Raw genomic sequence first — 27,899 nt, 5'->3', positions numbered from 1 at the left:
CTCATCTCAATATACTTATTGCTGGAAGGAAATTTTGCCTATTGAATGATATATACATAATTACACAACACACAAACACACACTATATACATATATATTTATATAACAAAATGTTATATAGAGAATATACAAATATATATTCCACATATACAAAAATATAAATACAACATATACATTTATTTATCAAGAAAATTTTTTCAGGTCTACACTTATACTCAGATATGGTCCTTTTCCCCTATCCAAATGGTAAATCATTTAAAGTGTATGTCACAGATTAGCTATCAAAATTCAGGTTTCAGGGTTGGTGCTCAGTCAAGTTGAGCAATGGAGCCATTAGAAATTATAAATTTGCACTGATCAATTTGATCAGAAGAAGGTTTCAGGTAGCACTACAGTGAACTACGGTTGTAGTTGAACATCATAAACCTAACCCTAATTCTTTCCCTTTTTAGATATTGGAACAGTATTGGAATGAGATGGATACATGGTTTGCATTATGTTTGCCTTCTTCCTGGGAAGTATGCCTTCTTTGAGTATGTGCATATTAAATGTAAGTTGGTATGTCTATTAGATAAGGGGAATGAGTTCAAAAACATCTTCATTCTCTAGCTCCTTAAAAATGACCAAAAATTCCAAGATAAGTTGGAAACTTTCTAAGAAAATATTCTTAGAAATTTAAAAGGGGAAAAAATTCAGTTTCAAGAAGTTGGCAGAAGCAGAAATATGTAATAAAGATAAGAAAGAAAAAGAGAAGAATAGAATTAGAAACTATAATAAAGCTTCCTATGGAGAATAGATCAAGCCCTTCTAAAGAAAAAGTATCAACTCATTACATGGAAGGATAAAAGGTATTCATTTGGCTCCAGTATATATAAGAACACTTGTTATAATCAAAGGAGGAAAAGTTGATTTGTGGTGTTGGATTTTCCATGTTTAAGCAACTTTACTACCAAAGTAACACGAACATAAAACTTGACTTCTATCAATGAATAAATAGTTCATGCACTGACTACAGCATGGCAAGAAATAGGCAACAGGGAGGTAAAAGTAGATGAATCATATATATGGCTGACTACAATATATCAATGTGAAGCTTAAAAGTTTCTTCACCACTAAGGGTTACTACACTTAACACTTTGGGAGAAATGTTAACATGGGGAGCAGAGATTAAAAAGAACTGAATTCTACCCCACCACTGATTTATCAAATAGTCACAAATATTCCAGATCTCTGATCTATTTTTCTCATGTAGAGAAGGAAATAATATTTGCTGACTTCCAGGGGTTTGGTGAGATTAATGAGATAATATATAAAGTGCTTTGAGATCACTAGATGAAAGGAATCAGTTAAGTAGAAAATAACTATTATTATTATAACCAATCTTCCTGAAATACATACTGGGACCCAACTAGTTGAGTGGTACCAATTAGTCAAATAATAGGGTAGGAAACAGAAGTGTCTAATTTCACCATTTTTCTAGTACGTCAATAAAAAGCCAGGCAGTTGGTTAGTTCTCATTATCTGCAGATCAGAAGTGGTAGTCAACAGAACATATATTTCAAGTACAAATTAGCTATTTCAGAAAAAGGTAGGATTTTCCTTTTATCCAGTGGATTTTTACTAGACATTTTCGTTATTATTATAACCATCATTATCATTATGAGACAACTGAGTCCAAATGACATTTAGGCATGGTTGAAGAAGGACTCCATGAGATGATAAATTGTAATTTGGGTGAAGCCATATAATTTGATATTATGCAAATACATATACATCTTGTTATTTAAGATACTTTGGTCCTACTTATTTTTAACTTGGAAGCCACATGTAATTTTATTTAGAAAAGATGCTAATGAATTTAAAGATAGGCAATTAATAGTCTCAAACCATCTTTCTGAAAAATGACATGCTTTATCTTTTATTAATATCACAGTCTTGGTAGTATATTTTAGAAAAAGGACAATTTCCATATGAACACCAAATACTTAGTTGTTCTCATACTTGGATCTGTTATATATTTTTGCAGCTTGTGAATGAACCAATGGTATAAAAATGAGTCAAAGACTTTGGAATAATCAACAAAGTTGATATAACTTACAATGTTTTCAGGAGGCTTGTTCAATAATACCAAATTTTTAAGATGTTATTCTTTATAACTCTGGGATTTTTGGCACCTGCTTGTTTGCTCCTTAGGCAATAGTGTATATATGTATATGCATTCCTCTGCCCCTACCACACTCATGTATGGATGTAGAAATACAAATAAAGTACACAAATATCTATTTGTTCTATACTTTGCAAGGATCACTGGTGTTCTCATTTTGGGAAGGGAAGGGTAATAAATATAATGTCTCCTTTTTTAAAAGGTGGCATTAAGTGTACATTTGAGTTTGTGGCAGCCCTTTTTGTAGTGGCTAAAAACTGGAAACTGAATGGATGTCCATCAGTTGGAGAATGGTTGAATAAATTGTGGTATATGAAAATTATGGAATATTACTGTTCTGTAAGAAATGACCAACAGGATAATTTCAGAAAGGCCTGGAGAGACTTACATGAACTGATGCTGAGTGAAATGAGCAGGACCAGGAGATCATTATATACTTCAACAACAATACTATATGATGACCAGTTCTGATGGATCAGGCCATCCTCAGCAACGAGATCAACCAAATCATTTCTAATGGAGCAGTAATGAACTGAACTAGCTATGCCGAAAAAGAACTCTGGGAGATGACTAAAAACCATTACATTGAATTCCCAATCCCTATATTTATGCACACCTGCATTTTTGATTTCCTTCACAAGCTAATTGTACAATATTTCAGAGTCTGATTCTTTTTCTACAGCAAAATAACGTTTTGGTCGGGTATACTTATTGTGTATCTAATTTATATTTTAATATATTTAACATCTACTGGTCATCCTGCCATCTAGGGAAGGGGGTGGGGGGGGGTAAGAGGTGAAAAATTGGAACAAGAGGTTTGGCAATTGTTAATGCTGTAAAATTACCCATGTATATATCATGTAAATAAAAGGCTATTAAATAAAAAATTAAAAAAAAAGAAATTAAAAAAAAAAGTGTACATTTGAGAGGAAGTTGATAAAATTCAGGCACCAGTGTGAAATACCTGAACCAATAATTTTGAATATTTTGGTGGTCTACCTTTTCAGGTTTTACAGAGAAGCAACAGTTTTAAGTCACTTCCATTAATGTAATGGCTCTGTAGGGTTATATTAATGATGTTCAAGCAGTTTCTCATTTGATTCAATTGTACTTTTGATGTTGGACTTTTTTGTGGTCATATGTCTGGCTACAAATTTTCCATATCTTCTTTCTTTGTCGTTTCTTTTGGCATTTGATTTCTTTAATTCTCAAATGCTGGGAGCAAAGCTTTTGAATGATAATGAATTGCTTATCTTTATAGTGCTTTGATTCATTATAGACTCTAAACTTCTGACTTTTACTTTCAATTGTTGGTTAAAGGAATACAGAATTTCTTAAAAAACATGTTATATGGATACTTTTCTGCACATCTTTTTTGTTGTTAATTGGACAATGTAATGGTCAAAACTTTTCTACTACACCTATTAGCTACATATTGATGTAATTTTCCTATTTTATATCTTACATAATGATGTTAACTTCCAGTACTTTTCCATATACCTTTGATCTCTCTCTCAATTTGCTTCTGCCGTATTACTGTTTGATGTCTCTCCTTAGGAATATTCCTTGATTATTTTATTTTCTTTCTATATTTCTACTGTGACAATGATCATCATATGTAATTATGTGTGGAGTCCAGAAATATCTGTACACCTTTTTTTTGGTTAAATACTATGGGAGAATGTCAATGTATGCATTCACAATGGCTGAACGATTTACTAACTTTTAAATCTTGAAACTGGTCAACTAATTAATTAAGATATAAAACTAAAAAGGGGGTTTGTAATTCTAGTCAAAGCATGACCATCTCTTTTGCAAAATTATTTGATTTGCTATCTTTCATCTGTTTTGTGTGACAACCACACTAGCACCCCAGACACCTCAGAATCAGCCGGAGTCAAGATAAGCAAAAGTCCTTAGTCTTTATTCTTGGTCTTTAGACGCAGGATTGAACAGGATGGAAGCAGAATCTCTTCCACCACCTTCTCCCTCTTCTACTGCCAAAGAGTGACTCTGGCTAGTCTTACTCTACCTCCTAGTTCTTCCTAGAGTTCTCTGTATACACTAATCATTGAGCCAGCACAGGATAGTGAGAAGGATCATTTTCCAAGCATATGCTCATAGAGTATTGTCCAATTGGTAGTTAGCCTCAAGTGCTTGGCAGTCCTGACCTCAGTGCATTGATTCAATAGCTTCAGCCCTCTACAGTTTTGCTATCAGATAGAATTTGGAGATTGCATTTAATGATGTTTTCCCCAAGGACTTCTTGTTCTTTAATTTTTTCTTCTTCAGACTGTTAAGACTTCCTCAAATTCATTTCTTACTCTGTCCAATCTAATCTTAAGAATGGAATTATCACTTATGATTTTGAACACTGGTAGGCAATATTTTATTGTATGATTTGGAGCAGAAGGTATCATTCACAAAAAAGTGACACGAAACTTTTGCCTATTACTGGTGAGATATTTCAAATTTTGTTATGAAACAGTATAGTTAGTGTACTGTGAAAGTATTCCTTTCTCTAAATCCAATTTATGGGCACTTGTGGTTTGACTTCACTTGAGGGCAGTACCATTTTTCTAGAAGCATTTGAAGCTGATGGAATATTATCATTTCTGACCTGTTCTGTTCTATTTTCACTTTCTGGGCTATCAGGACACAACGAAATTGCCCCCCTTGCTTTGATAATACTGGTGTCAAAGTGATCAATTCACTGCTCATTCAAGTTAATCAGCCTGTAATTCTACACTGTCCCATCTATTTATTCTGATTCTTAATAGCAGTTAGGATGCTAAACTAATCAGTAATTTCCATACAGCTCAATTTTGCTACTGTTTCAGGGATACTGAAATTATGATTTCTTTGGCACAACTCTTTATTATTATTATGATCAAGTAATATAGATAGAAATACTGGGTGTGAGGAAGGGCAGTAATATTCTTCATATAAATATGTAATAATCATTTTGGTGATTTAAGAATATTAACCATGTTCTTAATTTGGCTCATTTATATAATTATCCTGAGTGACCAAATTAAAAGTTATAATGTACTCAGATAATAATAAAGCTGGTGCACTAGTAAATAGAGCCTTTGACTTGGAGTCAGAAAGATGAATTAAAATCTTACTTCAGACATTTAAGTTGTGTGAACTTGGGCAGGTGATTTAAACTTTGTCTTAGTTTTCTCATCTGTTAGATAAGGATAATATAAGCAACTACCTCCTAGAGTTGTTGAGAAGATAAAATGAGATGTTTGTGAAATGCTCTGCAAATCATAAGAGCTAAAAATTAGTTATGTGCTATTATTATTATTGTTGAGTTGATCTTTAAATGTTTTTTGAGAGGAGGTATAAGACATTGATATCTTTCCTAAATGACTTGTAGAACTTGCTTCTGAATTGTTAAATTTGATCATTGTATGTCTTGTAGTTTTCAGCCTTAGTTTTAGGTTTTTGTTTGTTTGTTTGTTTTCTGGAGGTGATCTGTGAATTCTTTCAATTGGAATTTCATTTTCTGTATTCAAAAGGTCTGGGCAGTTCTTCTCTTATTATTTCCTTCACTACAATTTTAAGGGTTTTTTATTCTGTCAGTTTTTTCTAGGAGATCTACTATCTGTAGGCTGTTTCCACACATCTTTTCTCTGAGACCTATGTTTTGTTTTCATGTTTTGATTTAATGTTTTGGTTTTTGCTTCTTTTCCTCTAGGTCATCTTTCACTTCTTGTGTTTACATTCCTAATTTATTGTTCTCTATTTTGTTTTTTTTTTGACAAAGCTTGGCACTGCAGATTCATGTTTTTCTATTCTGCTTATAGCTATTTTTGCTATGCAGGATCTAAACTTCACTTTCATGATTCCCATTTCTTTTTTAAACTATTCAGGAATAGTATATTGCAGTTCCATGTTCTCCTCAATGTTGGATCATTTTCTTTAATTTTGCAGTATTTATTCATAGATTTCTGAACTTGTTTACTAAATCTGGAGGCCATATTGCCTTCTGTTGTCACTGTTTTTCCTACTGATTTATCTGTTTATGTCTAAGGTCTTTGAGATTTCTTCTTTCTAGAATCTTCAGTACTTTCTGTGCCTTCTTCCAACTTATTTTCCTTATACTGCTTTCTGACTCCCACCTCTCTAGTTGTGGTTTCCTTAAGGGGTGGACATTAAAGTGTCTCAGCCTCCTCCCATACCAGATAATTCATGGTTCACCCTTAGGTTTCTGCCCCAGCTAACTTTGAGGTAGTCAGAATTGGCCCTGGCTGGATACTGTGCTCTTTCCTCTGGTTTGGTAGAATGCTGCACAGTTTTCTACATGCCCAGTATCCTGTCCTTATTGCCTATCTCACTCTCTTTTCCTTAATTTTCTGGCCCAGAACCAGTAATTCAAAGCCTGCTTCTCCTGACACTAGTAGAACATGATTTACCCAGCGCTAAGCAGTTCAGAGCTTTGCAGCATTAGTGCCTCTGGATTGCAGCCCTTGACAGTCTTTTGCTTCTGAAGGGCTGTGGCCAAGTTTATTGTTGAGGCCAGAAGAGAATTCCACAGTTTAGAGCCAGTTCATAGTCTTTACAGCACTGGAAAGAGGGAGGAGAGCTCAGAGCATAGGAGTGGATTATGATGTAAGTTTTTGTTATCTCTTTGCTTTACTTGTGGATAGCAAGGGAGAAAGAAGAGGGGATACAGTAAATTCAGTTAGTGAGTATTAGTTCCTGGTTTTTTTAGGGTTTGTTTTTTAATCTTCTTTTGGATTCTGGGGATCCTAAGCAATGGAAATAGCCAAGATTCATTTATCTTTGGCATATAATTTCTGTTTTAGAGAGGTCTGAGAGGTCATGGGGATTGAAGAAAATGTCTACTCTGCCATACTTTAGTTCATGTTATTCGGAAGTCTTTAAGTAATTTAGCATCTCTTAATTTTTGTTAGCTTGTGAAAAGCAGGTAAAAAACTAGAATGAAAGAAATGATTGATATTACTGAATCTTCTGAACTTCCTTATCCATCCACTTCAAGCTGTTACAGAAAAGAGCCACTCCTGAGATGTGCAGGATGGGAATTCCATCCCAGGATGGGAAACCTCCCTCTTCTCTCTTTTTGCTTCTTCAAAACTTTGACTTCCCCATCCCATAGGAGTCTGTAATCTGTGTGGGTGATTAAACAAACAAAAACTCTTACTATAATTCTTAGGTGGCATATGGTATAGAGATTAAATTCAAAGGCGTGTACTAGGGCTCTGAAGAACTTTCATTGGTTTCCTATAGCTGGTACTAAGTTAGAATGAAAAATGGCAAAAATTCACATACTAACCTATTATAAGAACACTTCATTTTACTTATGAAAAAAACAGAGGTCCAGGGAGATACATAATTTCCCCACAGTCATATAAGTAGCATCACAGGGAGGATCTGAAGCCAGAGAGGTCCTCTAGCTCTAGGATGGCACACCTTTTCACAATGTATCCTATTCAAAACACATTTATGCTTTCTTACTTCCTCATACACATTGCATAAAAGTCATTCTATGAGCCACATTGCTATTTGGGAAAGAGCATTGCCACAAGCGCATTTACTTTCTCAGTCTATTATAAACTCCATGCCAGGGTGGGTAGAGAATTCCATAACTTTATTGCCAGCTGTATTTGGCAGTCCTTACTTGAGGCTGTTAGTGATCTCTTCTTCTTTATATTACTTCCTACTTACTTTCCAGAGTATATAAGATCACAGTTTTAGAGCCCAAAGGTACCTTAAGTAACCTCGGTCCACCTGACTTTATTATATAGATGAGAAAGATGAAGCTCTAGAAAGATTATTTGGCCCCAAATGATAAAAGATATTAAGTATCAACATGTGCTGTATTTCTCAAGTAAAATGCAAGCCCATTTGGTGGCAGGATTAGTTCTATTTTTGTTGTTTCCCTGGCACCTGATCCAGTGCTTTGCATATTAGGAAGTGCTAAAGAAATAGGTATTGAATTGAACTGGATGTATACCAAATCTACATTATTTTCTAGCTAGAATAAAGGTATTCTTTATTTCTCTTATTTTGAAACTGGGTGAAATGGTTTTAAATTTTATAACAGCCAATCTCCCTTGTCATTTGTTCAAAATGAAGAATTTTATTTAAAACCATGCCTCATACAGTTTTTTCTATCCTCCTTCACATTTAGTTGTACAACCTCCCCTCCCCCACCCTTCACTTCTGTTTAAAACATTCTTAAAAATCTGAGTAATTCAATCAATAGAGACTTTCTTTAACATTCTCCCTCCTCCCCTCCCCTCACACTCAGTCATTTATCATATAGTCTTAACTAACCCTATTCACTCCAGGGTGTGCTATACTATTTCCTAAGTGCAGGAAAGTCATCAAGTGACTCATACAAAATCTATTTACCTTTGATAATCTATTTCCTGTCTAGTAGGCAAATCATTCTGGGAAATGACAGACTAGTCAGAGAAGCTAAAGCTAAGAGATGCCAGAGACCAAATCTTTTATTTGCCAGTGTCGAGGGCGTGACCACGAGGAACCTGGTAAGGCTCTGTGATCTCTCTCTGGTTCTCCCTCTTTTAAAAACCAAGTCTAAAGGTGTATGAAATGACAAGGTACAAATTAATCTTAATGAATTAAAGGGATAAAGAGGGAGAAGGAGAGGTGGTGATGGAATGAGTAACCAGGGTTGGACTAGCTCATACCTTACCTCAAAGAATTAATACCTTGTTAAGGAGATAAAGGTACCCTGAGGAGGAACTCACCAGGCTGGCCCTATATGGCCAAGTTTAGACAGATCTTTGTAAGAACTAAGGTAACCATGAACCTAGATGAGTACCATACAATATTTGTGGAGAGGTCAGGGTACTTAATAGTTCCGGGAGGTACAGACTTAAACATGAGGGCCTCTGAGCTGTTCCGAGGATACTGCTAACATGACTTTGTCCTGTATTCCTTGGATGTGTATGATTCCTCAGAGGAATAGAAGATATTAATCAAAAAGAAAGAGTAAGGGACTGCTGCACCATGCAGTGAAAACTTTCCAGGTCCCCAGAGAAATATCACAAAATGTGGATATAGACATGTTCGTGTTCAGGCACCAGTGCTCACTCTCTCACTCCCTCCCTCCCATCTCTCTCCCTCTCTCTTTCTCTCCATCAATCCTCCTCCTTCCCTCCCTTCCTCTCTCTCTTTTCCATTAATTATCCTTCCTTCCTCTCTTTCAATCCCTCCCTCCCTCTCTCCATCAATCCATCCCTCCTTACTTCCCTTCTTCACTCCCTCTCTACTTATTCTTCCCCTTCTTACCCCCCTTCTCTCCGTATTCCCTCTCCCACCCCCCCCCTAGAATTTGTAAGGGTTGTGCATGCTTTAGCTGGGGGTGGGATAGAGGAGAGGAGAATGTAGTGGGTCCAATGAACCCTATAAAAACCCTTTGGAATCTCTCTGGAATCTCCTCAAGGAAGCACTTATCTCTAAATGTTGGCTCTTTGATATGGTGTGAACTCATTCCCCTGACCTCCCACAGCCCAATTTAATATCAGGAGAAGACTAAAAGGCAGTATATAACAGAGGAGAGAAAATGGATTTAGAGTTAGAGGAACTATATTGAAATCTTGACTTTGCTTCCTATATTACCTCAGCAATCAACCAATCAAGGGACATTTATTAGGTGCCCATTGTGTATAAGATACTGAGCCAGAAAAAAAAATGAAACCATCCACAAGGACCTGATAGGAGGAGGCAGAATACAATTCCATAAATAAATGCAAAATGAGTACCTGCAAAGTACATAGAAAGTAAATATAAGGCACTCTGGGAGGGAGTAATGCACCAGCAACTGAGGAGGATCAAGGAAAGCATTATTTATGAGACAATATCTGAGCTAAGTTTTAAAGGAAATTAGGCATTCTAGGAGGTGGACATAGAAGGAGTGTACTCTTGGCAAGAGGGACAGCCTATAAAAATGCATAGAGACAGGTGATGGGATTCTGATTTGAGGAAAACAAAGAGAGCCAATTTGTGGCTTTCACAAGAGTCTGTAAAGAAGTAACGTATAATAAGACTGGAAAGCAGAATGTAGACAAGCTATGAAGGCTTTTGAGGCCAAATAGGGATTAATATTTGCCCCTAGAAATAAGAGGGAGCCACAATAGTTGACTGAGCAGGGGAATGGCATGATCAGAATGTTGGGGACGTTTTAGAAACATCACTTTGATAGCTTTGTAAAGAAAAGTTTGACTTTTTAAAGAAGCAGAAAGAACAATTAAGAAATTATTGCAAAAGTCCAGGTGACAAGGTGGCTGCCCCATGAGTAGGGAGAAAGGGACAAGTGTGACAGATATCACGGTAGATCAATAAGATCTGGCAAATCAATTTAATTTTTCTTGGTCTCTATTTCATCATCTGTAAAATGAGAGGAGTGGACTAAGTTCGTAAACATAAGAGTTGGATGCAGGTTCAAAGGTCATCAAGATCAAGTCCTCATTGTGCCGAAGAATATAAAACCTTGAGCTATTAAGTGACTTGCTCATGATGAGTCAACTAGCAGAGGAGGGATAATATGTTTTTTGTTTTCTTCTAGATCCCAAGCTACAGAACCTGTAATCAAGCTCATACACCCTAGATTTGGGCTTCATAACGAAAAGAATCAGAGAGACACAGAGAAAAGAGAGGGCTATAAAAAACTATCAAACTGTGCATACCCTTTGACCCAGCAGTATTTCTACTGGGCTTATATCCCAAAGAGATCTTAAAGGAGGGGAAAGTTCCCACATGTGCAATATTGTATGTGGCAGCCCTCTTTGTAGTGGCCAGAAACTGGAAACTGAATGGATGCCCACCAATTGGAGAATGGCTGAATTAACTGGTATATGAATGTTATGGAATATTATTGTTCTGTAAGAAATGACCAGCAGGATGATTTCAGAGATGCCTGGAGAGACTTGGATGAACTGATGCTGAGTGAAATGAGCAGGACCAGATCATTGTACATGGCACCAACAAGATTATGCAATGATCAATTCTAATGAATGTGGTTCTCTTCAACAATGAGATGATTGATGCCAGTTCCAATGATGTTGTGATGAAGAGAGCCATCTACACACAGAGAGGACTGTGGCAACAGAGTGTGGTTTACAACATAATACCTTTACTCTTTTTATTGTTATTTATTTGCATTTTATTTTCTTTTTCATTTTTTCCTGTTTGATCTGATTTTTCTTGTGCAGCAAGATAATTGTATAAATATATATGCATATATTAGATTTAACATATATTTTTACCATGTTTAACATATATTGGATTACTTGCCATCTAGGGGAAGGGGTGGGGGGAAGAGAAGGGGAAATTGGAACACAAGATTTTGCAAGGGTTAATAATGAAAAATTACCCATGCATATGTTTTGAAAATAAAAAGGTTTAATAAAAAAAAAGTTAAATGAATTACAGGAGAAAATAAACTGTAAAACTATATGAGTAGGAGACCTCAACTTTCCCTTCTCAGAGTTAAATAAATCAAACTATGAAATAAATTTTAAAAAGCCTAGGAGATAAATAGAATTTTTAAATTTTTAATTGATTTTATTTTTAATTTATGAAATAAAACAAGGATTTCCATTTAAAAAAAGAAGAAAAGAGAAGGCAACCTATAAAAAATATAAATTCCTGAAGAGGCATCCATCCATCCATCCATCCATCCATTCTTCTATCTAGAACTACTTGCCAACACCATGTCCACTCCTACCATGCCAAATTCCTTTAACCTTAGCACTTTGGAAATACAAGAAGATGGGGAAGGGGTTTATGGCAATAGTCATGGCTCTTGTTTAACCTACTGATTGTGAAAGCCCCATTTAAAGCTCTTTAATGACTCTGACTTTCACTTTTTTCTCTTTCCCTTGGGCATTCCCAGATCAGGAATATACACTAACTCACAAACCACATTAGAAGGCAAAGGATAGAAATAAGAACATTTAAGGGCACTGGAGCCAACGAAGAGATTTATCCATTGTCTCCTTGAAATTCATGCCTCAATAACACAGAGAGACATAGGAAGCTGGCTCATAGGAAGGAAGGAACTAGTGATGGGGGTTTCCATTCATGCTGTATTCCTTGAGTTTGGGCTGAAAATGCCAGTAAGCTTTGGTAAAGGCTTTGTAGAGGATATGAGAGTATAGTATTTTATTATAATATGATATAATTAAAAGACTGTTCTCATTAAGAAAAACAGCCCTTTCCTTAACCTCCCTAAGCCAGGATAGAAATAACTAAGATGGGGAGGGTCAAGAGGCCAGAAATCTTCAATCTCAATCTCTGTTGTTCATATTTAATGAATGTCACAATTCCTTCTAGTGACCTGTCAGATCTTTTCTGTACATAAAGGGGTAGTCCACAGAGGATAAGAACTGGTAGGAAACGAGACACTTTAATATATTTTAAAGGCAATTAAAAATTCATTGTTTTTATGCTGAAAATTATGGAGGTATTTTAAAATGATGGTAGCATAAAAGATGACATCAAAAATATATAAAAGGGCATTCTAGAAAAACAAAGAAATCTCACCTAATGTTGGAGACTGAATATTGAGGACTAATTAGTGATTCATTCCTCAGCTATATCTTCACACTTTTTCTGGAAGTATATTGCAGGAAGCAAATCATGAACTAGGTTTTCCTCAGTGTTGATGGTCTTAGATTAATAAGATTCTGTTAATAATAGCAATTACACCCAATATCACAGATGTTAAGAGTGGGAAAGGACTTTTAGAAGTCCTTGAGTCCAATTACCTCATTTTGCAGATGACTAAACTGAGATCCTTGATCACTTATTCAAGGTCACACAGTAGGAAATATTCAGCCCAGGATCAAACCGGGTCTTTCTGACCCAGGTACAGGATTATTATACACACCATGATGAATGGTAAGCTTCCCAGTTGAGCTGAGAGTTAGATGAAGTAAAGAAGACTATTTAGGAGGCACTGCCATCTCAGAATATTTAATTAGGGGTCTCTAGGTCCCTTTGTGAGGCAGCCATTAATATTTTGTTAGTATCCACAGGATGTATGATTGAGGAGCAGGAGGCACAGGGAGAGAATGTCTATCAAACCCATGGACAATGGTAGCAAGGAGCCTACAGTTTACTTGAGGCAAATTCCCATCTGAAAGGTCATACAAATAAAATGAACTATGATCTGTCTTTTCTTTCAATTTAATTTTCTGCTCGGCTGAAGTGTTGGGGTTCCTCATGGGCCTGATCCCATTCTAATCAGCAGGAAACTCTGACTTGCTTGGTATATGACCTGAGACAGTTTGCCTCTTCTTAGATAACTTGGTTTTCTCCAACCCCCACTGCCACCCTGACAATGGCTCACCCATATTAATGCTAAACTTAATGTGGACAGTACACTGGTTTAGCCAGAACGCCTGAGCTCCAGGGATCTATGAGCCTCTGCCATTCCATTAGCAGAGATTACAAACATGCACCATCATGCCTGGCCATCATCTGTCTTAATGAGTAAGAAATACAGAAAGAGAAAATGAGATGGGACAAGACGATGATAAAGGGAAGCAAAAGAGGAAAAGAAAAAAAAAGAAAATCAATTCTTCGTTTAGGAAAATAATGTTAGCACCTTTAAGAAGCTTCCAACCCAATACTTTCTCATTCAAAGTGAGTTTCAAAATGACACTAGGGCCTTAGTGCAGTGGGGCTGGGCTTGTGACTAATCCCCATAATTGTGTTACAGTGTATTATGGACCAGTTCCACTCTGTTAATCCTTCCCTGTGGAAATGAATCTTGGATGTAAATAAAGGAAGTGTGTGATGAGTTTGGTGATGATGAGGACCAATGAATTAAGGACAGCGCAGTCCATACCATGTTCTTTCCGTTGGAAACTGTGTTTTTACACTCAGCATTTTTATCAGCTGTCTCTGCACCCTGCACCACTTCTTCAGTTTGTGTGAATGCATCGTAAGAGAAATGCACAGCCAACAAACAGTTCAATTCAATAAGCATTTACTGAACACTTACCATAATCAAGATTATGCGCTGAATGCTGAGACTAGAAAGAAAAAATAAATACAGTCCCTGACCTGAAGAAACTTGCAATTTTATTGGGGAATGAGAGAACTGAATTCAGGATAACTTGAAGAGGGAAAAAACATTAAGCATTAGGGTTCTGAGAAAAGGTTTTGTTGTTCTTCAAACAATTTTTTCAATCATGTGAGTGGTTTGCCATTTCCTTCTCCAGCTCATTTTACAGATGAGGAAACTGAGGGAAATAGGGTTAAATGACTTGCCTAGAGATACACAGGTAGCGTCTAAGGGTAGATTTGATCTCAATAACATTAGTCTTTCCTGACTTGAGGCCCCACACTCTATCTACTGTACCACCTAGCTGCCTGGAAAAGGTTTTCTGGGACTAAATACCAAAACCAATAAGGTGACTAAAATTGTCATTTTCCTGGAGCAAAACTGGGTTGCCAACTATTAACCTGGATGCCCTTTTGTGAGAAATCTGTTTTTCACACAAACTATATATCCCATTTTCCCCTCTAATATTTAACAAAGAAAGGTGTTAAAGGAAAAACAAAAAATTTTTAATCCAAATATTTCTACAGATTTATAGAATTCCAGAAGCCCCTAATTTAAAGATGAAGAAATTGAAGCCCAAAGAGAAGAGATCAACTTCTCAAGGTTTCAGAACTTAAAAATGAGGAGAACTAGCTTTAAAGATGAGAAGAGAACTCAGATTTCCTATTCCTGTGTTCTATTATACCAACATGGTTGTTGCCACTCAGGACCACCTCATGAAAGTCCAGGTTTGATTATTGGGGAAAAAAATCAAAAACTTTGTCAAAAATTAAGTTTCTGGCAAAAACTCAGACTTCTCTGTCTGAGCCAACAGATAAATCCATATTTGTACTTTGCAGTTTCCCAGATACCTTACTCACAACATTCTTGTGATGGAGACAACTCGAGTATTAATGTGCGCACTTTAAAGATGAAGAATCTCAACCTAGGAGAAATTCAGTGCTTTATCTGGTCTGAAGCAATCTCCTTATTCCCAAACCAGGACTCCTTCTGAGGCACCCTGCCAAAATTCTCGTATAGGCCCGAGATAGAAACAGAATGAGCTTCTAATACAAACAGTGTTTCTGCAACTTAGAAAAAATAAATCATATGAAGTTCTGATCTCAGCTGATGACAACTGTTTTTTGTTTTGTTTTGGTTTTTTTTTTTTTAGGATTTACTTAAAACATATTTTGTCTAAGTGAAAGGACAATTAAAAATGAAAGAAAAGCTGTGGGCTTGGTGACAAATTCAGGAGGTTTACAGCACAATCCATGCTGTAGCCAATGGGGAACTTTCAAAGGAAGAAACAAGTCAGGGCATATGACATTAGCTGCAACCTATAATCATAACTACTAACCAGGAATGCATTCATTACCTGTTCAGTGTTGAGAAGCTGATCATGACCTATCCCCTTTTCGCAACCTGGAAAGACCAGTAAGGCAAAATAAGCATTTGTTTTATCCTGTGCTTTGAAACACTTTTGACACAATCGGGGCCTAAGCATTTGGGAGTTTACACTTAGACCGGATAATTAAACCTGGTGGCTCAACTCCTTATGTGTGAGAGCAAAAGGTATTCAGGTAGGCTCATTTGCATATTGTCCAAAGTAATTGTAAAAGAAGCTGACTCCTGCCTATGTTTTGTGCAACCAAGCCTTCAGCAAATGAGGGCCTGCATTTTTATGAATGAGCTCCTATCCTATGGAAGGGCAAATAAAAACTCACTATAACATGTAGCATCAAGCTCATGAATTAAAATGGTAATAGCTAGTTTATTAATCATAGAACTAATTTGACCACATTGGGCACACTCTCTATTTTAAGATTAATTTTTCCTATTTAATAGACTAACCAAAAGTTTTAAAAGCAAATCTCTATTAAGGAGGTATTAATAGGACTAAGGGTTATAATTTGGGTCTTTTGTACAAATTAACAACTCATCTCAGTGAAACTCTCTATATAGCATTTAATGACATTCATTTGTACATTTGTTCATTTAACACATATTTACTGACTGCCTACTATGTACAAGGATAAAACTGTTTAATGAAGAGATTTCTAGAGTTCTGTTGTCTGCAGAGGCTAAGTTAACTTATTCAACATTTACTTCCCATATAAGAGATTTTGGATTCTTTCCTGAAATTTCATGGAAGGGGATCTGATTTGTTGTACTTTTTTTCTTTATTTAATTCCTTCCTTCCTTCAAGGAAAGTGTATTTAAAAATTTTTTATGCTACAATGAAGGTTCTTCCATAAGAAAATAGGTGACACTGACAAAATGTCATCAAATATATGACTATTCCCAGAACTTACTCTTTGCTATATATATATATATATATATATATATATATATGTTGAATCACTCAGTCAATAAGCAGTTTAGTAAGCACCTATTATGGGCTAAGCTGTGCTTAACTCCAAGGTAGATTCTGCCCTGTTCTATTCTGGCTCTAAGATCATGAGTGAGTCCCTTAACCTCTTTATGCTCTAGGCAATTCTCTAGGACAAACAAGCGCAGAAATTGTGTTAAACTACTCTTGAGATCATTATGCCACTGAAATCACAAGTCAGTTCATCAACAAACCATTTATTAAGTGCCATACATTGTGTTAGTGCTGGAGATACCAAAAGAGCCAAAAAGACAGTCCCTGCCCCTAACTGTGTTGGATAACATGATTCAAAGAAGAACCCAGTGAATTAAGAACTAAGAGACTTTGGTGACTCTAGTATGACTTTGAGCACAACTCACAAACTTTCTGGACTTCATTTTCTTAATCTGTAAAACGGGGACAATAGTATTTGACCTATCTTATAAGGTGCTTGTGAGGATCCACATATGAAGGTGCTTTGCAAAGCATAAAGTGCTACAGACACTAGGAAGAACTGTTATATATAGTGAGCATCACAGTAATTACTGATTGCTCAGTAAATTCCAATGGCTACTGAATATTTCTAGGATCAACTACAAACTTCTCTGTTTGGCATTTGAAACACTTCATATCCTAATTCCTATCTGTCTTTCTAGAGTTATTATGTCTGTTCTCTTTGTGTACCATGGGAGTACAATACACTGGATTTCTTTCTGTTCCTTAGACATGACATTCCATCTTCTTTGTACTTTTGCATCATCTGACATATTATGTCTGGGATATACTCTCTCCAAACTCTGAGAATACTAATTATTTTGAAGCTCAGCTCAAAAGTCATTTTATACATGGAGCTTTTCCTGATCCATCAAGCTAACATTGCCTCCCATAACCATATCACCTGGAACTAATTATCTCCATTTGGAAAACACATTTATGCATTTACATTAGCTGCCTCTATAGAATGCAAGTTTCTTAAGGGCACAGACTGTCTTATTGTCTTTGTATCCTCAGAATGTAGGATAGGGCCTGATATGTTGTTGTACCATCAGTTTTTTTTTTTTTTTAACTTGTGTCTGACTTTTTGTGGCTCTTTTTGGGGTTTTCTTGGAATGCACTAAAGTGGTTTATCATTTTTTTCCTCCTCCAGCTCATTTTTCATCCTGAGGAACCGGAAGCAAATAGGAGTAAATGACTTGCCTAGGGCCACATAGTGTCTGATGTAAGATTTGAACCTGAGACAAATAAGTCTTCCTGATGAGGCTGGGCATTCTACCCTGTGAGCCACTGAGTTCCCCATGTTTTAAGTAGGAGCTAAAGTTTTGGAGCCTTCAGAGATGTGTGTACAGTATCTATCTTGCATAATATGTATTCATCAATAAAACTAGGCTCCTTCAGAACAGATCATCTATCTATAATCTCTAGTGGCAAAGATCTGGTCTTGAGTTGCCACCATAAAATGTTCTGTTTCTATAAGCAAATCCAAACTTGTTTGACACTCCTTTGTCAACATATTGTGGGTTGATTTCTGGTGGAAGTTGTTTACAGAGGAACTTTTGATTACATAGTTGGATCTTGGCCATCTCCTAGCCTCTAACTGGAAGTAAACAACTTTTGGTTACATTTGGCAAATCCAAAGGCAGAAAAGAAAGTTCACTGAGTTTATAATGTAAAGCTATCTCTATTTTAGCAGAAACAAAAAATATCAAAGGCCTGCCATTGTTACTCACAATCGAACACATGCTACAGTCATGGAAATTTCAGGAAAAAAACACCCAAATTTATAGGTCATCACTGTTTCCCTCCCTTTACCCTACCTGCTGACCTTACTGTCAGTCAATTTCTTTAATCACTACTCCTCTCTCTACATTTCTCACAACCATAGACACTTATTTCAGGTCAGATTGCTGATTCTCATACGTTCATTTTAATTTTTCAAATACAACCCTCTGAGGATCTATTGATATCAAGTACCTCTATTTATGCAACCACTTATAATATTAAACACAAAGAATTTTGATTTTTGTAAAGAAACTTACAACAAGAAAAATCCAAACAAAAGGGTCTGATTTTGGTCTCATTATTTCAAATAACTTAAAAAAAAGAAGAAAAGATGGCATTTGGATAAACATCCTTTGTCCTAATAATGAATATAGTCACTGACTTTAAAAAGAAATTTGGAAATAACAGTGAGAAAAAAGAATTTAATCAATAAATTTTCTCATATAATGATACATCTAAATGAAAAAAAAATTCAGTTAATTCTACATGCTTAGCAATCTTCTTAAATCCAAAGTATACAGTAAGAAATGTTATCTCTAAAAGGATCATCAGCAGTGGTAAAATTGCCATAAAATATTAGTATCTCTTTAAGATATTCCTCTAGTCCAAGAGTCAGCAAACCACATTTTAAAAATACAATAAAACTATTTAGAAATTTAAAAACCATCTTTTACTCAAGGGCCACACAAATAGAGAGCAGCAGTCTAGAGTTCTGACCTTTAGGAGCCCCTTCAAGCTTCCTGATGTTAAATTATCCCCCACAGTTTTTAAACCTAGCCTTCAGATTCTCTTGTACACCTTATAGTTGTAACATGGATTATAAAATACTGTCATTGGAATAGAATAGAAATTTCCTCTGCTCTACACTCATGTAATCTAGGAACATAGCTCACAGAAATGGAACAAAAAAGGAGAAAGATACATAATAATCTACTCCAGTTTACTTTTATTATTTGAAATAGTTGAGGTATACCCCTAAAGCAGCTTTGGGTAATATAGGAGTTGGGGCTTTGCTAAAAATGTGATTAAAAACAATAAGGGAAGTAAGTAACTTATAAACAAGATGTGTCAGAATGAGATTCAGATCTCTGGACAATTTAAAATAAGATAATATGGCCAGACATGGAGTGACCCTAACAAGAATTAACCAAAAAAAAATTTTTTTTGGAATTTTCTATATAACATATTTTATAACCTATGTATATAACATAAGATATAACAAACAAAGGGCTTTAAACTGAAAAAGTAATGGTAGGCAGAAACTATGTATATTTAATAACTACATATGATATACAATAGCAACAATACAAGAAGGACAAAAAAGGAGATATTTAGGAATTTATAGGAGACAAGAGACAAGAACAGAGTCAGCGATAAAATCCCTGGTTTCCAATGTTAATATGTAAATGCATAAAGTATGGATGTCAAATACCTTTTAGATACCATAAAAATTTAGTGGGAAGGGGCAATATGTCTCTAGAAGGATGGACCTTATGTCAAAGGAAAAGTATGGATAATGAGGTTATTGGAGTAGGATTACAATATACATTAACAAGATAAACAAAGGTAAGCAAATTAACGAATCAGATGGAGAAAGCATGAGGGAATGTTTGAAGATGAATGAATGCAGGAACAGAAGTGATATAGATTGCCATAAATATATGCTACAGAGAATGAAGGCAAAAGGAAATAGTTTAAGAGTATAGGAAGAAAATCATAAGCATGGCATGGAGACATGATATAGTACTGACATAGAGTTTTATAAATATCTGCTGGAGCTCAATCTTTGCCTGAAGGAGAATTGATTTCCTGGTATTCTTTAATGATAACTTCATCATTCAAACAGTGAAAAAACTGTGATGCTGGTCTTTATTCTCAATAATGAATAGGGACTTGTTTTGGAGGTAGAGATGATATGACATTAGAAGAAAGTAGATCATTTCATCCTGGAATTTGTGAGAGGGAAGATAAGCATAAGTCTGACATACACAGATTTTAGTACAGATTTAAAAGGAATGAGGGAAGTATTAAGATGGCCAGAAACATCAGTCCCATAAAGTAAAATTTCATAGTGAGAGATCATGCCTCAGCAGTGTGATTTTTTTAGTTATCATACCCCCAAAAAAGTAGGAACAAATTATATCCAAGACGACTAAAGAGAAGTCTGTGTGAATCTACTATTAAGATTCTAGTTTTTCTAAAGTTTTCTGCAGACCAGTGGTTCTCAAATTGTGGTCTGAGAATTCAGAGAGATCCCAAGAGCCTTTCAAGTTGTTGCTAATATCAAAACTAGGGTAGGAAGGGAGGAAGGGAGGAAGGGAGAGAGGGAAGAAGGAAGGGAAGGAAGGAAAGGAAGGAAGGAAAGAAGAAAGGAAGGAAGGAAGGAAGGAAGGAAGGAAGGAAGGAAGGAAGGAAGGAAGGGAGAGAAGAAGGAAGGAAGGAAGAAAGGGAGAGAAAAAGGAAGGAAGGGAGGGAGGGAGGGAGAGAAAAAGGGAGAGAGAGAGAGGAAGGAAGGGAGGGAGGGAGAAAAAAAAAAAGAGAGGAAGGGAGGGAAGGAGAGAAAAAGGGAGAGAGGGAGGGAGGGAGGGACAGAAAAAGGGAGAGAGGGAGGAAGGGAGGGAGGGGGGAGAAGAAAGGGAAGGAGAGAGGGAGGGAGGGAAGGAAGGAAAAGAAAAAAAGTTATTAATTTTTTTCTCTGTCACGAGTCTATGGACTCATTATCATAAGGTGCTTTTTAAATAATCAAATGAAAGAAAAGAAAGCATTTGTTTGTGTGTATGTGTGTATTAGGCACTGTGCTAAGTACTTTTTACAACTATTTTCTTATTTGAGAAAATGCTAAGGTTTCAGTTAAAAAAGGGAGAAAACCAAGATATCATTTCCCCTCCCCCCATTCAAGTTAAGAGACTCCTCAATCTACCCAAAGAGCCTTTCTGAGGATTCCATGTAAAGAATCCTGGATCTAATGGTGACAGGTTCTCCTTTCCTTAAGGTCTTCAAGCAAATATTGGAGCTCTGTTTGTCTAGTATCTTATAGATTGGTGGTCTCAACCATTTCTGGTCTTATGACACTTTTAAAAATTAAAATTAGAGGAACCAGAAGATTTTTATAATATATTAATATTAATCATATTAGAAGTGAAAACTGCTAAAATTTTAAAACAATTATTAAGGCATTAAAATAACAGTAATGAAATTTTTATGTTAACATAAATAACATTCTAATAAAAATAATTATATTTTCTAAAATTAAAAAAAACCATGAGAAGAGTGACATGTTTTACATAGTTTTGAAAATCTTCTTAATGTCTAGCATAACAAAAGACAGCTGTATTCTCACATCTGCTTTTGAATTCAGTATGATGGATATACTGTTTTGCTTAAAGTATAACAAGAAAATCTAGCCTCACATAGACATGTAGTTGGAAAAGGGAGTATCTCAGGCAAATAATATATTAGTATTACAAAAAGAGTTTTGACTTTGTGGATTCTTTGAAATGGTTTTGAGGACCTCCAGGGGTTCATGGACCACATTTTGAGAACTGTTGCAAGGTATATATTTGCCAAAAAGATTGCTTTTCATATATGGATTAGACTAGGAGGCCTTTGAGGTCTCTTACAATTCAGAAATTCTGTGATTGCCCTTACAGATCTCTCTTAACTTTAGAATTGACTATATGACAAGAGTAGAACTGGCATAGTTCCAACAGGACATGCCCTCATCAGAGAAGGTGCTGTGCTCTATGAGCAAAGCAGAATTGAATTAGCTGAGAAGAAATGTGAGATGCACAAAATTAGAGAATCCATCCCAAATGTTCATATGGACTATTTGTGCCTGATCTGTGGCAAAGCATTTTGAATTCATATTGGTCTGATCAGCACACTGGTCTGATCAAATACACTAACTTGACTCTAACATAGTGATGCCATTTTGGTCCTCTTTGAGAATGAAGGATAACAACCAACCAATCCTTGTATACAAAAATCTTTTCTACACATTTTGCTTTAATTAATCCTCAATTTGGAATGTGACTCCCATTGTTACCTTATCTATCAATTAAAATCATATATATATGTTTCCTCCATGAAGCCTTCCCTGATGTGTTTCCCTTTTCTGAATTCCTGCCACAATTAGATTTTTTTTTTGAACACATCATTTGGCATTGCTTATATGTTATGCTATCTTATCTTATCTCCCTGGCTAGTTCATTAAGTTCCTCCTTGTGATTGTTATGTCTACTTTTCCTGTAGCACTGACACTTAGAATAATATTAGGTGGTTAGCAAATACTTAATAATTAGTAAATATTTGATTCTGATCTTTTAAATGTATGAGGAAAGTGCAACATCTGGACTTGTTGGGTCAGCACAAAAGTATCCAGAATCTTCATCCCACAGGTTGCTGTTCACATAAAAGTTAATATCTCATTCTATTTTTTTTTTGTTTGTTTGTTTTCTTTGGGCCTTCTTCTGGAAAAAGGCCTAAGAATAAACATGTAGGGTTTTTGCCCCCAAGTTTTATAATAATGCAAGAAAGCTTTTTGTTCCTTTTTTGTCATCATGTTATTCATCAAAAATGAGACTCTTTAATTAACTTAAATCCTATGAATAAAACATATATAGTAGTTTTGTATAGTTCAGAGAGAGACTGGAATAAATGATGTGAGCACAGAATTTCTCCTAGTCACTCTTATTGATGTCCTTGCTTATTAATCCAGGATTTGAACTATAAGTAACAGGGGGTAACATAAAAGATCCAGCAAAATCATTTTACTCTAATCTGATAGTCACCATCATATTTCTGAATTAAGCATTATTTTTAAAAATTGCATTATTGTGAACTGCAATAAACAAAATGGAAACAATAAAAGATCATTCTGAATCAGAAAAGTCATGGTTTTCCTTATGTTTTCTCTGGTTTATTTTTGATGGCACTGTTCTAAACAGATTTCAAGATAGGAGGAACAAGAAAATTCCTGTACCTGCCCATGGTTTTCATAACAAATAAATGTGACAAAAGCACAATGATAAAAAGCATCACCAGCCTACTTTCCTTTTAATTCATTTACTCTATAGAAAAAGGGTACGTTACAAAGATAATTTAAGGAGGACAGAAGTTGTTGTCCTATATGGGTCAGGTAAAGAAATACCTGCAATATTTTAGAAAGAAAACTCAGTGAGGTAACTGACTGCCATAATTAACAAAGCAGAACAGTCAATTGGATATACTTTACTACTAAGTAAAGTCTCACTACTAAGAAGCCTCCCTCCTATATTTTGGCTCATCTTGGCTCTTCTGCCAAGCAGATCTGTTTTAGACAGGCAGGAACAAGCTAAAAATAGCCAGTGTACTACAGCTGGAACAGAAATCACAGCTTCTCTCAGTTGCAAATGCAGGATAGAAAAGTTAAAAGTTTGAGTGTATGATACAGAAAATGTGTATGCATATATGAGAGAATGAGAAGAGAAACAGAGAAGAAAAATCTAGAAATCATATACATTAAGATGATGCCCATGGGAGCTGAGGTTATATAGAAGGGGGAAAAAAGAAGGCCTGGAACAAAGCCTTGAGGAAAACTCATGGAAGAGGAATCATCCAAGATGACTGAGGAGAAGTGGTCAGATGAGGGAAGAGGAAAATGAGGGGGAGAACCAGGAAAGAGAAGAGAGCAAGCAGAATGAGATGATCTACAACATCAAGATACTTCAGAGAGAGCAAGAAAAAAGGAGGTAGAAGATATCAGGCTATGTCTTGTTCCCCTCATCTTTACAGAATCTTTTACTCCCAATCCCAAGACTGGGGACCCCAGCCAGTGGCCATCTTGTCATCATTGGTCCTGTATCTATAGACATCATAAATGTTCTCTTCCCTCCATTGGGAAGGAGCAGTTCACAAGGGACAGGAAAGGACAGACTTGGGCATTTCAGCACGACTAACTTACCACTAGGTGTAGTGCTGGGTCTCTAAACCACAAACCCAAGTTTCCGATCCTTCCTTTCAAATTCCCAGCCAGCACTCACTTTGACATCCCAAGTTTTTAACCAATTTCACTTGGCAAACTGTGCTGAGAAACTGGAACTACAATGGGGGCAGATTGTATAAGTCTCAATAGCCTAAATTCTGATTTGCTCAGGAAATAACATGGCTACTAAGGCCCTGACACTAAATCTCAATTGTTATTTAGTCATTTCAAGTTTTTTGTGACCCCATTTGAGGTTTTATTGACAGAGATACTAGAGTGATTTGCTATTTTCTTCTCTAGATCATTTTACAAATGAGGAAAAACTGAAGCAAAAAGTGTTTAAGTGACAGACAAATGAATTTTCCTCACTTCAGGTCTGGCACTCTTCACTGCACTACCCAGATGCTCCCAATAAGGCTTTCTAAAAGTCCTCTCACCAAATAAAAGGATCCGGAAACTAGGGCTTCTCCACTTTACAAAAGAAAGAATGGATCCTGAGATGAGGAACTAGGAGAGAGAGAGAGAGAGAGAGAGAGAGAGAGAGAGAGAGAGAGAATTAGCTTCTGTATTTTACTCAGCATTTCCAGGATTTGGTACAGATACTCTCTCCACGGATACACGGAAACAAATTACAAATTACAAATCGTCACTGACGTAGTCAATAGTTTCAAGAGTTGCTTCTATAGCCAAAAACAACTCCTCACCTGTTGGCCAACCCTCCAGTGATGGAGCTTCCCTTAACTTAGCTAGCTAGGCTGGTTCTCAGACATACAATTCATCACTGGGCACATATTCAAAGTCTTTTCAGTCTGGGAGGACCTGTCAGAGCTTGCACCCCACTGGCAAAGCCTTTGAGAGCTTAGAATCAGCTTCCTCACTGGGATAAGCCTTCAGTTTTGGACTTTAGGGAGGATTTGAGAGTCTCTATCTAGGACAGAATAAAGGTATCTAAAACCACTGAAAGGTAGGGGCAATGGTGGTATCACATATAGACAGGCAGTCCTAGAGTAAGGAAAGTCACAGAATCTTAGATTTAGAGCTGAAAGAGACCTCCGAAGTCAAGTCCAATCCCCTTCTGTTATCAATGAGAAAACTGAGGATTGGACAAATAAGTGAGTTGCTCAGAGTAAAACACTGTGGTTAAGTATACAAAAATAGAATTAGGACTTGGGTCTTCCTGGCTCAGCATTCAATCTACTATACCTCACTCCCAGATGGATTCGAGGCCCAGGTTCAAATCCTTCCTCTTGACATATGCTAACTGTGTGATTCTACACAAATTTGGTTATTTGCACTCCCAGTGACCAAGGCAACTTTCTAAGGTTTTAAGTTAACAGATAAATAACCAATTTATATCCACAGAGATTTACATCAGGAATTCCCTCACACCAATAGAGGTCCAAACAAACAAACAAAAAAGCATCTAAAGCAAATTTTTTACATTCATCTGAAAAGTGTCAATAGCTTTCAATTATTTGTTGAGAAACAAAAGCAAACTTTTCTTAAATATTAAAAGACTATTTGAGAGGCTCCTAACTATTGCTCAGTTCTAAGCCCAGGCTTCTCAATACATATTCACCTTTACTTAATTACTCCTCAAAGAAGATGGTTTTCAAAGGGCAAAATTAAAATCAGGAGAATGAAGATCAGTATTCTCAAAGTATGTCTGAATAAAAATCAGATTTTTGTGAGTCGACCTGTCCCTTGAGTAGCATTTTATGATAAAAAAAGTTCAACTCTTTGTTATGACATTGCAATTAGTCCATATAAGTTAGTATAAAATTAGCTTCTATAAAAATACTATATTATCAGTACTTTGGATAGAATTTCATGATAAGTTAAAAAAAAAAGCATCCCAGAAGAGTGTTCCAAGAAGCAGAGTATCCAATGGAAGCCTCCTCCAAAGTCATAAGGGAAAAAAAAAAAAAAAAAGACATAACGAGAAACATAGAACATACAACAAGAAAAATCAAGGAACAAAAAAAATTTTTTTGATGCCTTAGAAACATATCATCACTTCTTAAAGCTTTACCAAATTTCTTCAATGTGTTAATGTCAGCATTTAAATTTTTTTCCCCCATACTGGGAAAAAAAAATCACTGGGAAAACCTTCTGAGTTGCTTTTTACCACCTTTCCTTTCCCCTCTTTTCTCTGATCCAAATCCTTCTCTGGAAACTGTTTTACCCCTCCCAAAATACACTCACAATTTAAGATGGGCCTTCACTAACTTTCCTCAGGAGAATTAAATAATCTTTTTTGAAATGATCCTCAATCCAAAACCTTATACAAGCTCACATACACACTCACAAACTTATCTACTACTTCTACCTTGAAGTTTGCTGTCTGATTTCTTTATCTGCCCTTCTTACCTGTCATGATTCTCTGAGCTTCGTAGGGCTCCATGTAGCCAGCACTTTCTCCCTTTCCTGCTTTATTCTTCAGCTCACTCTTGGCATCAAAAGGATCTGAATAATCATCTGCAATGATAACCTGAAATGAGAAAAATTTCATTTGTGTTATTTTTACTATTAAGTCTTAACTATTTGAAAACCAAAGGTTAGGCTTGAAAGCAATGGTTAGTAGAGCACCCAAAAAAATTAAATAAATAAAGCAAGCAAGTTTTCAGAAGTATATTTCACAGCCCTTTTAAAACATGATTTTCCTATTGGACCACAGAGAGGCCCCCCATACACAAATTCTTCCCTAAAGATAAATATTTTACAATCTCCTTTAATCTCCCCCCCCAATCTAGAATACAATTATTACCCTTGGGTTGGCAGAAAGCAATTAAGTAAGATCACTGTACTTTGAAATGATTCTTATAGGAGGCATATACTTGAAGGTGTTGTTAGCAAAGAACTAGAAATATAGTGATTGCTCACTAAAAATTGGAGGATGACTCTAGTATATTAGTATAGGAGAAATTATTATGCCATAAAAATGACAAAGGTAAGGACTTCAGAGAAACATGGGAAGATAGTATGAATTGATACATAATCAGATAAGAGAAATCCAAAGAACCCCAAGAAATGACTTTAATGAAAAATTCTGCAACTATCATTCACACTCCTCCTCCCAACTACTTTCATTTCCCAACAGATGGTGAAAACAAGGACCAGTGGCCTGTTGACCAACTTTCATGAAAGGAATTTAAATCTTGACTTTCCCATTTGCTTCCTGTGTGACCTCAGGCAAATTACTTAACATGCCTGGACTTAAATTTTCCTCCTCTTTAATATTAGGGAGTTGGTCCAAATGACTTTTGGGGTGTCCCCAGCCCTAAAGTTATGATCCTAAGATGTAGCCAGTGAGAAAACAGGAATGAATCAGATGACAGATAATGAAACATCTCCCTATTCTCATCAGACAGGAAGATGATTACTAGGGCAGAAAGTTTTATACATAGTTATTCTTTGTATTTCTATCTTCAGTGACTAAAATATAGATGTTTGTTGATTCTTTAAAAAAATATTGTTGATTGATCCAATCATTGTCAGGCTTGGTCACTGTATGAAGTGTTTGCTTAACTTTTTTCTTTGTTCAAAATGAAAGGGGAAGAGCGTATATTTC

The 27,899-nt window shown here is 35.9% G+C and overlaps 1 protein-coding gene across 1 annotated transcript in view; it reads right to left on the bottom strand.

The window, feature by feature from the left end:
• Nucleotides 1–27,899, bottom strand: part of SHB (SH2 domain containing adaptor protein B) — a 332,850-nt gene that overhangs the window by 198,620 nt on the left and 106,331 nt on the right. The window contains exon 2 of the mRNA XM_003761370.4: nucleotides 26,699–26,819. Within this exon, the coding sequence (XP_003761418.4) occupies nucleotides 26,699–26,819 (121 nt within the window). The remainder of the gene's footprint in view (nucleotides 1–26,698; nucleotides 26,820–27,899) is intronic.

Source organism: Sarcophilus harrisii, chromosome 1, assembly GCF_902635505.1.
Source record: "Sarcophilus harrisii chromosome 1, mSarHar1.11, whole genome shotgun sequence".
NCBI classification, from domain to species: Eukaryota; Metazoa; Chordata; class Mammalia; order Dasyuromorphia; family Dasyuridae; genus Sarcophilus; species Sarcophilus harrisii.
This window is presented reverse-complemented; position numbering and strand designations above follow the sequence as displayed.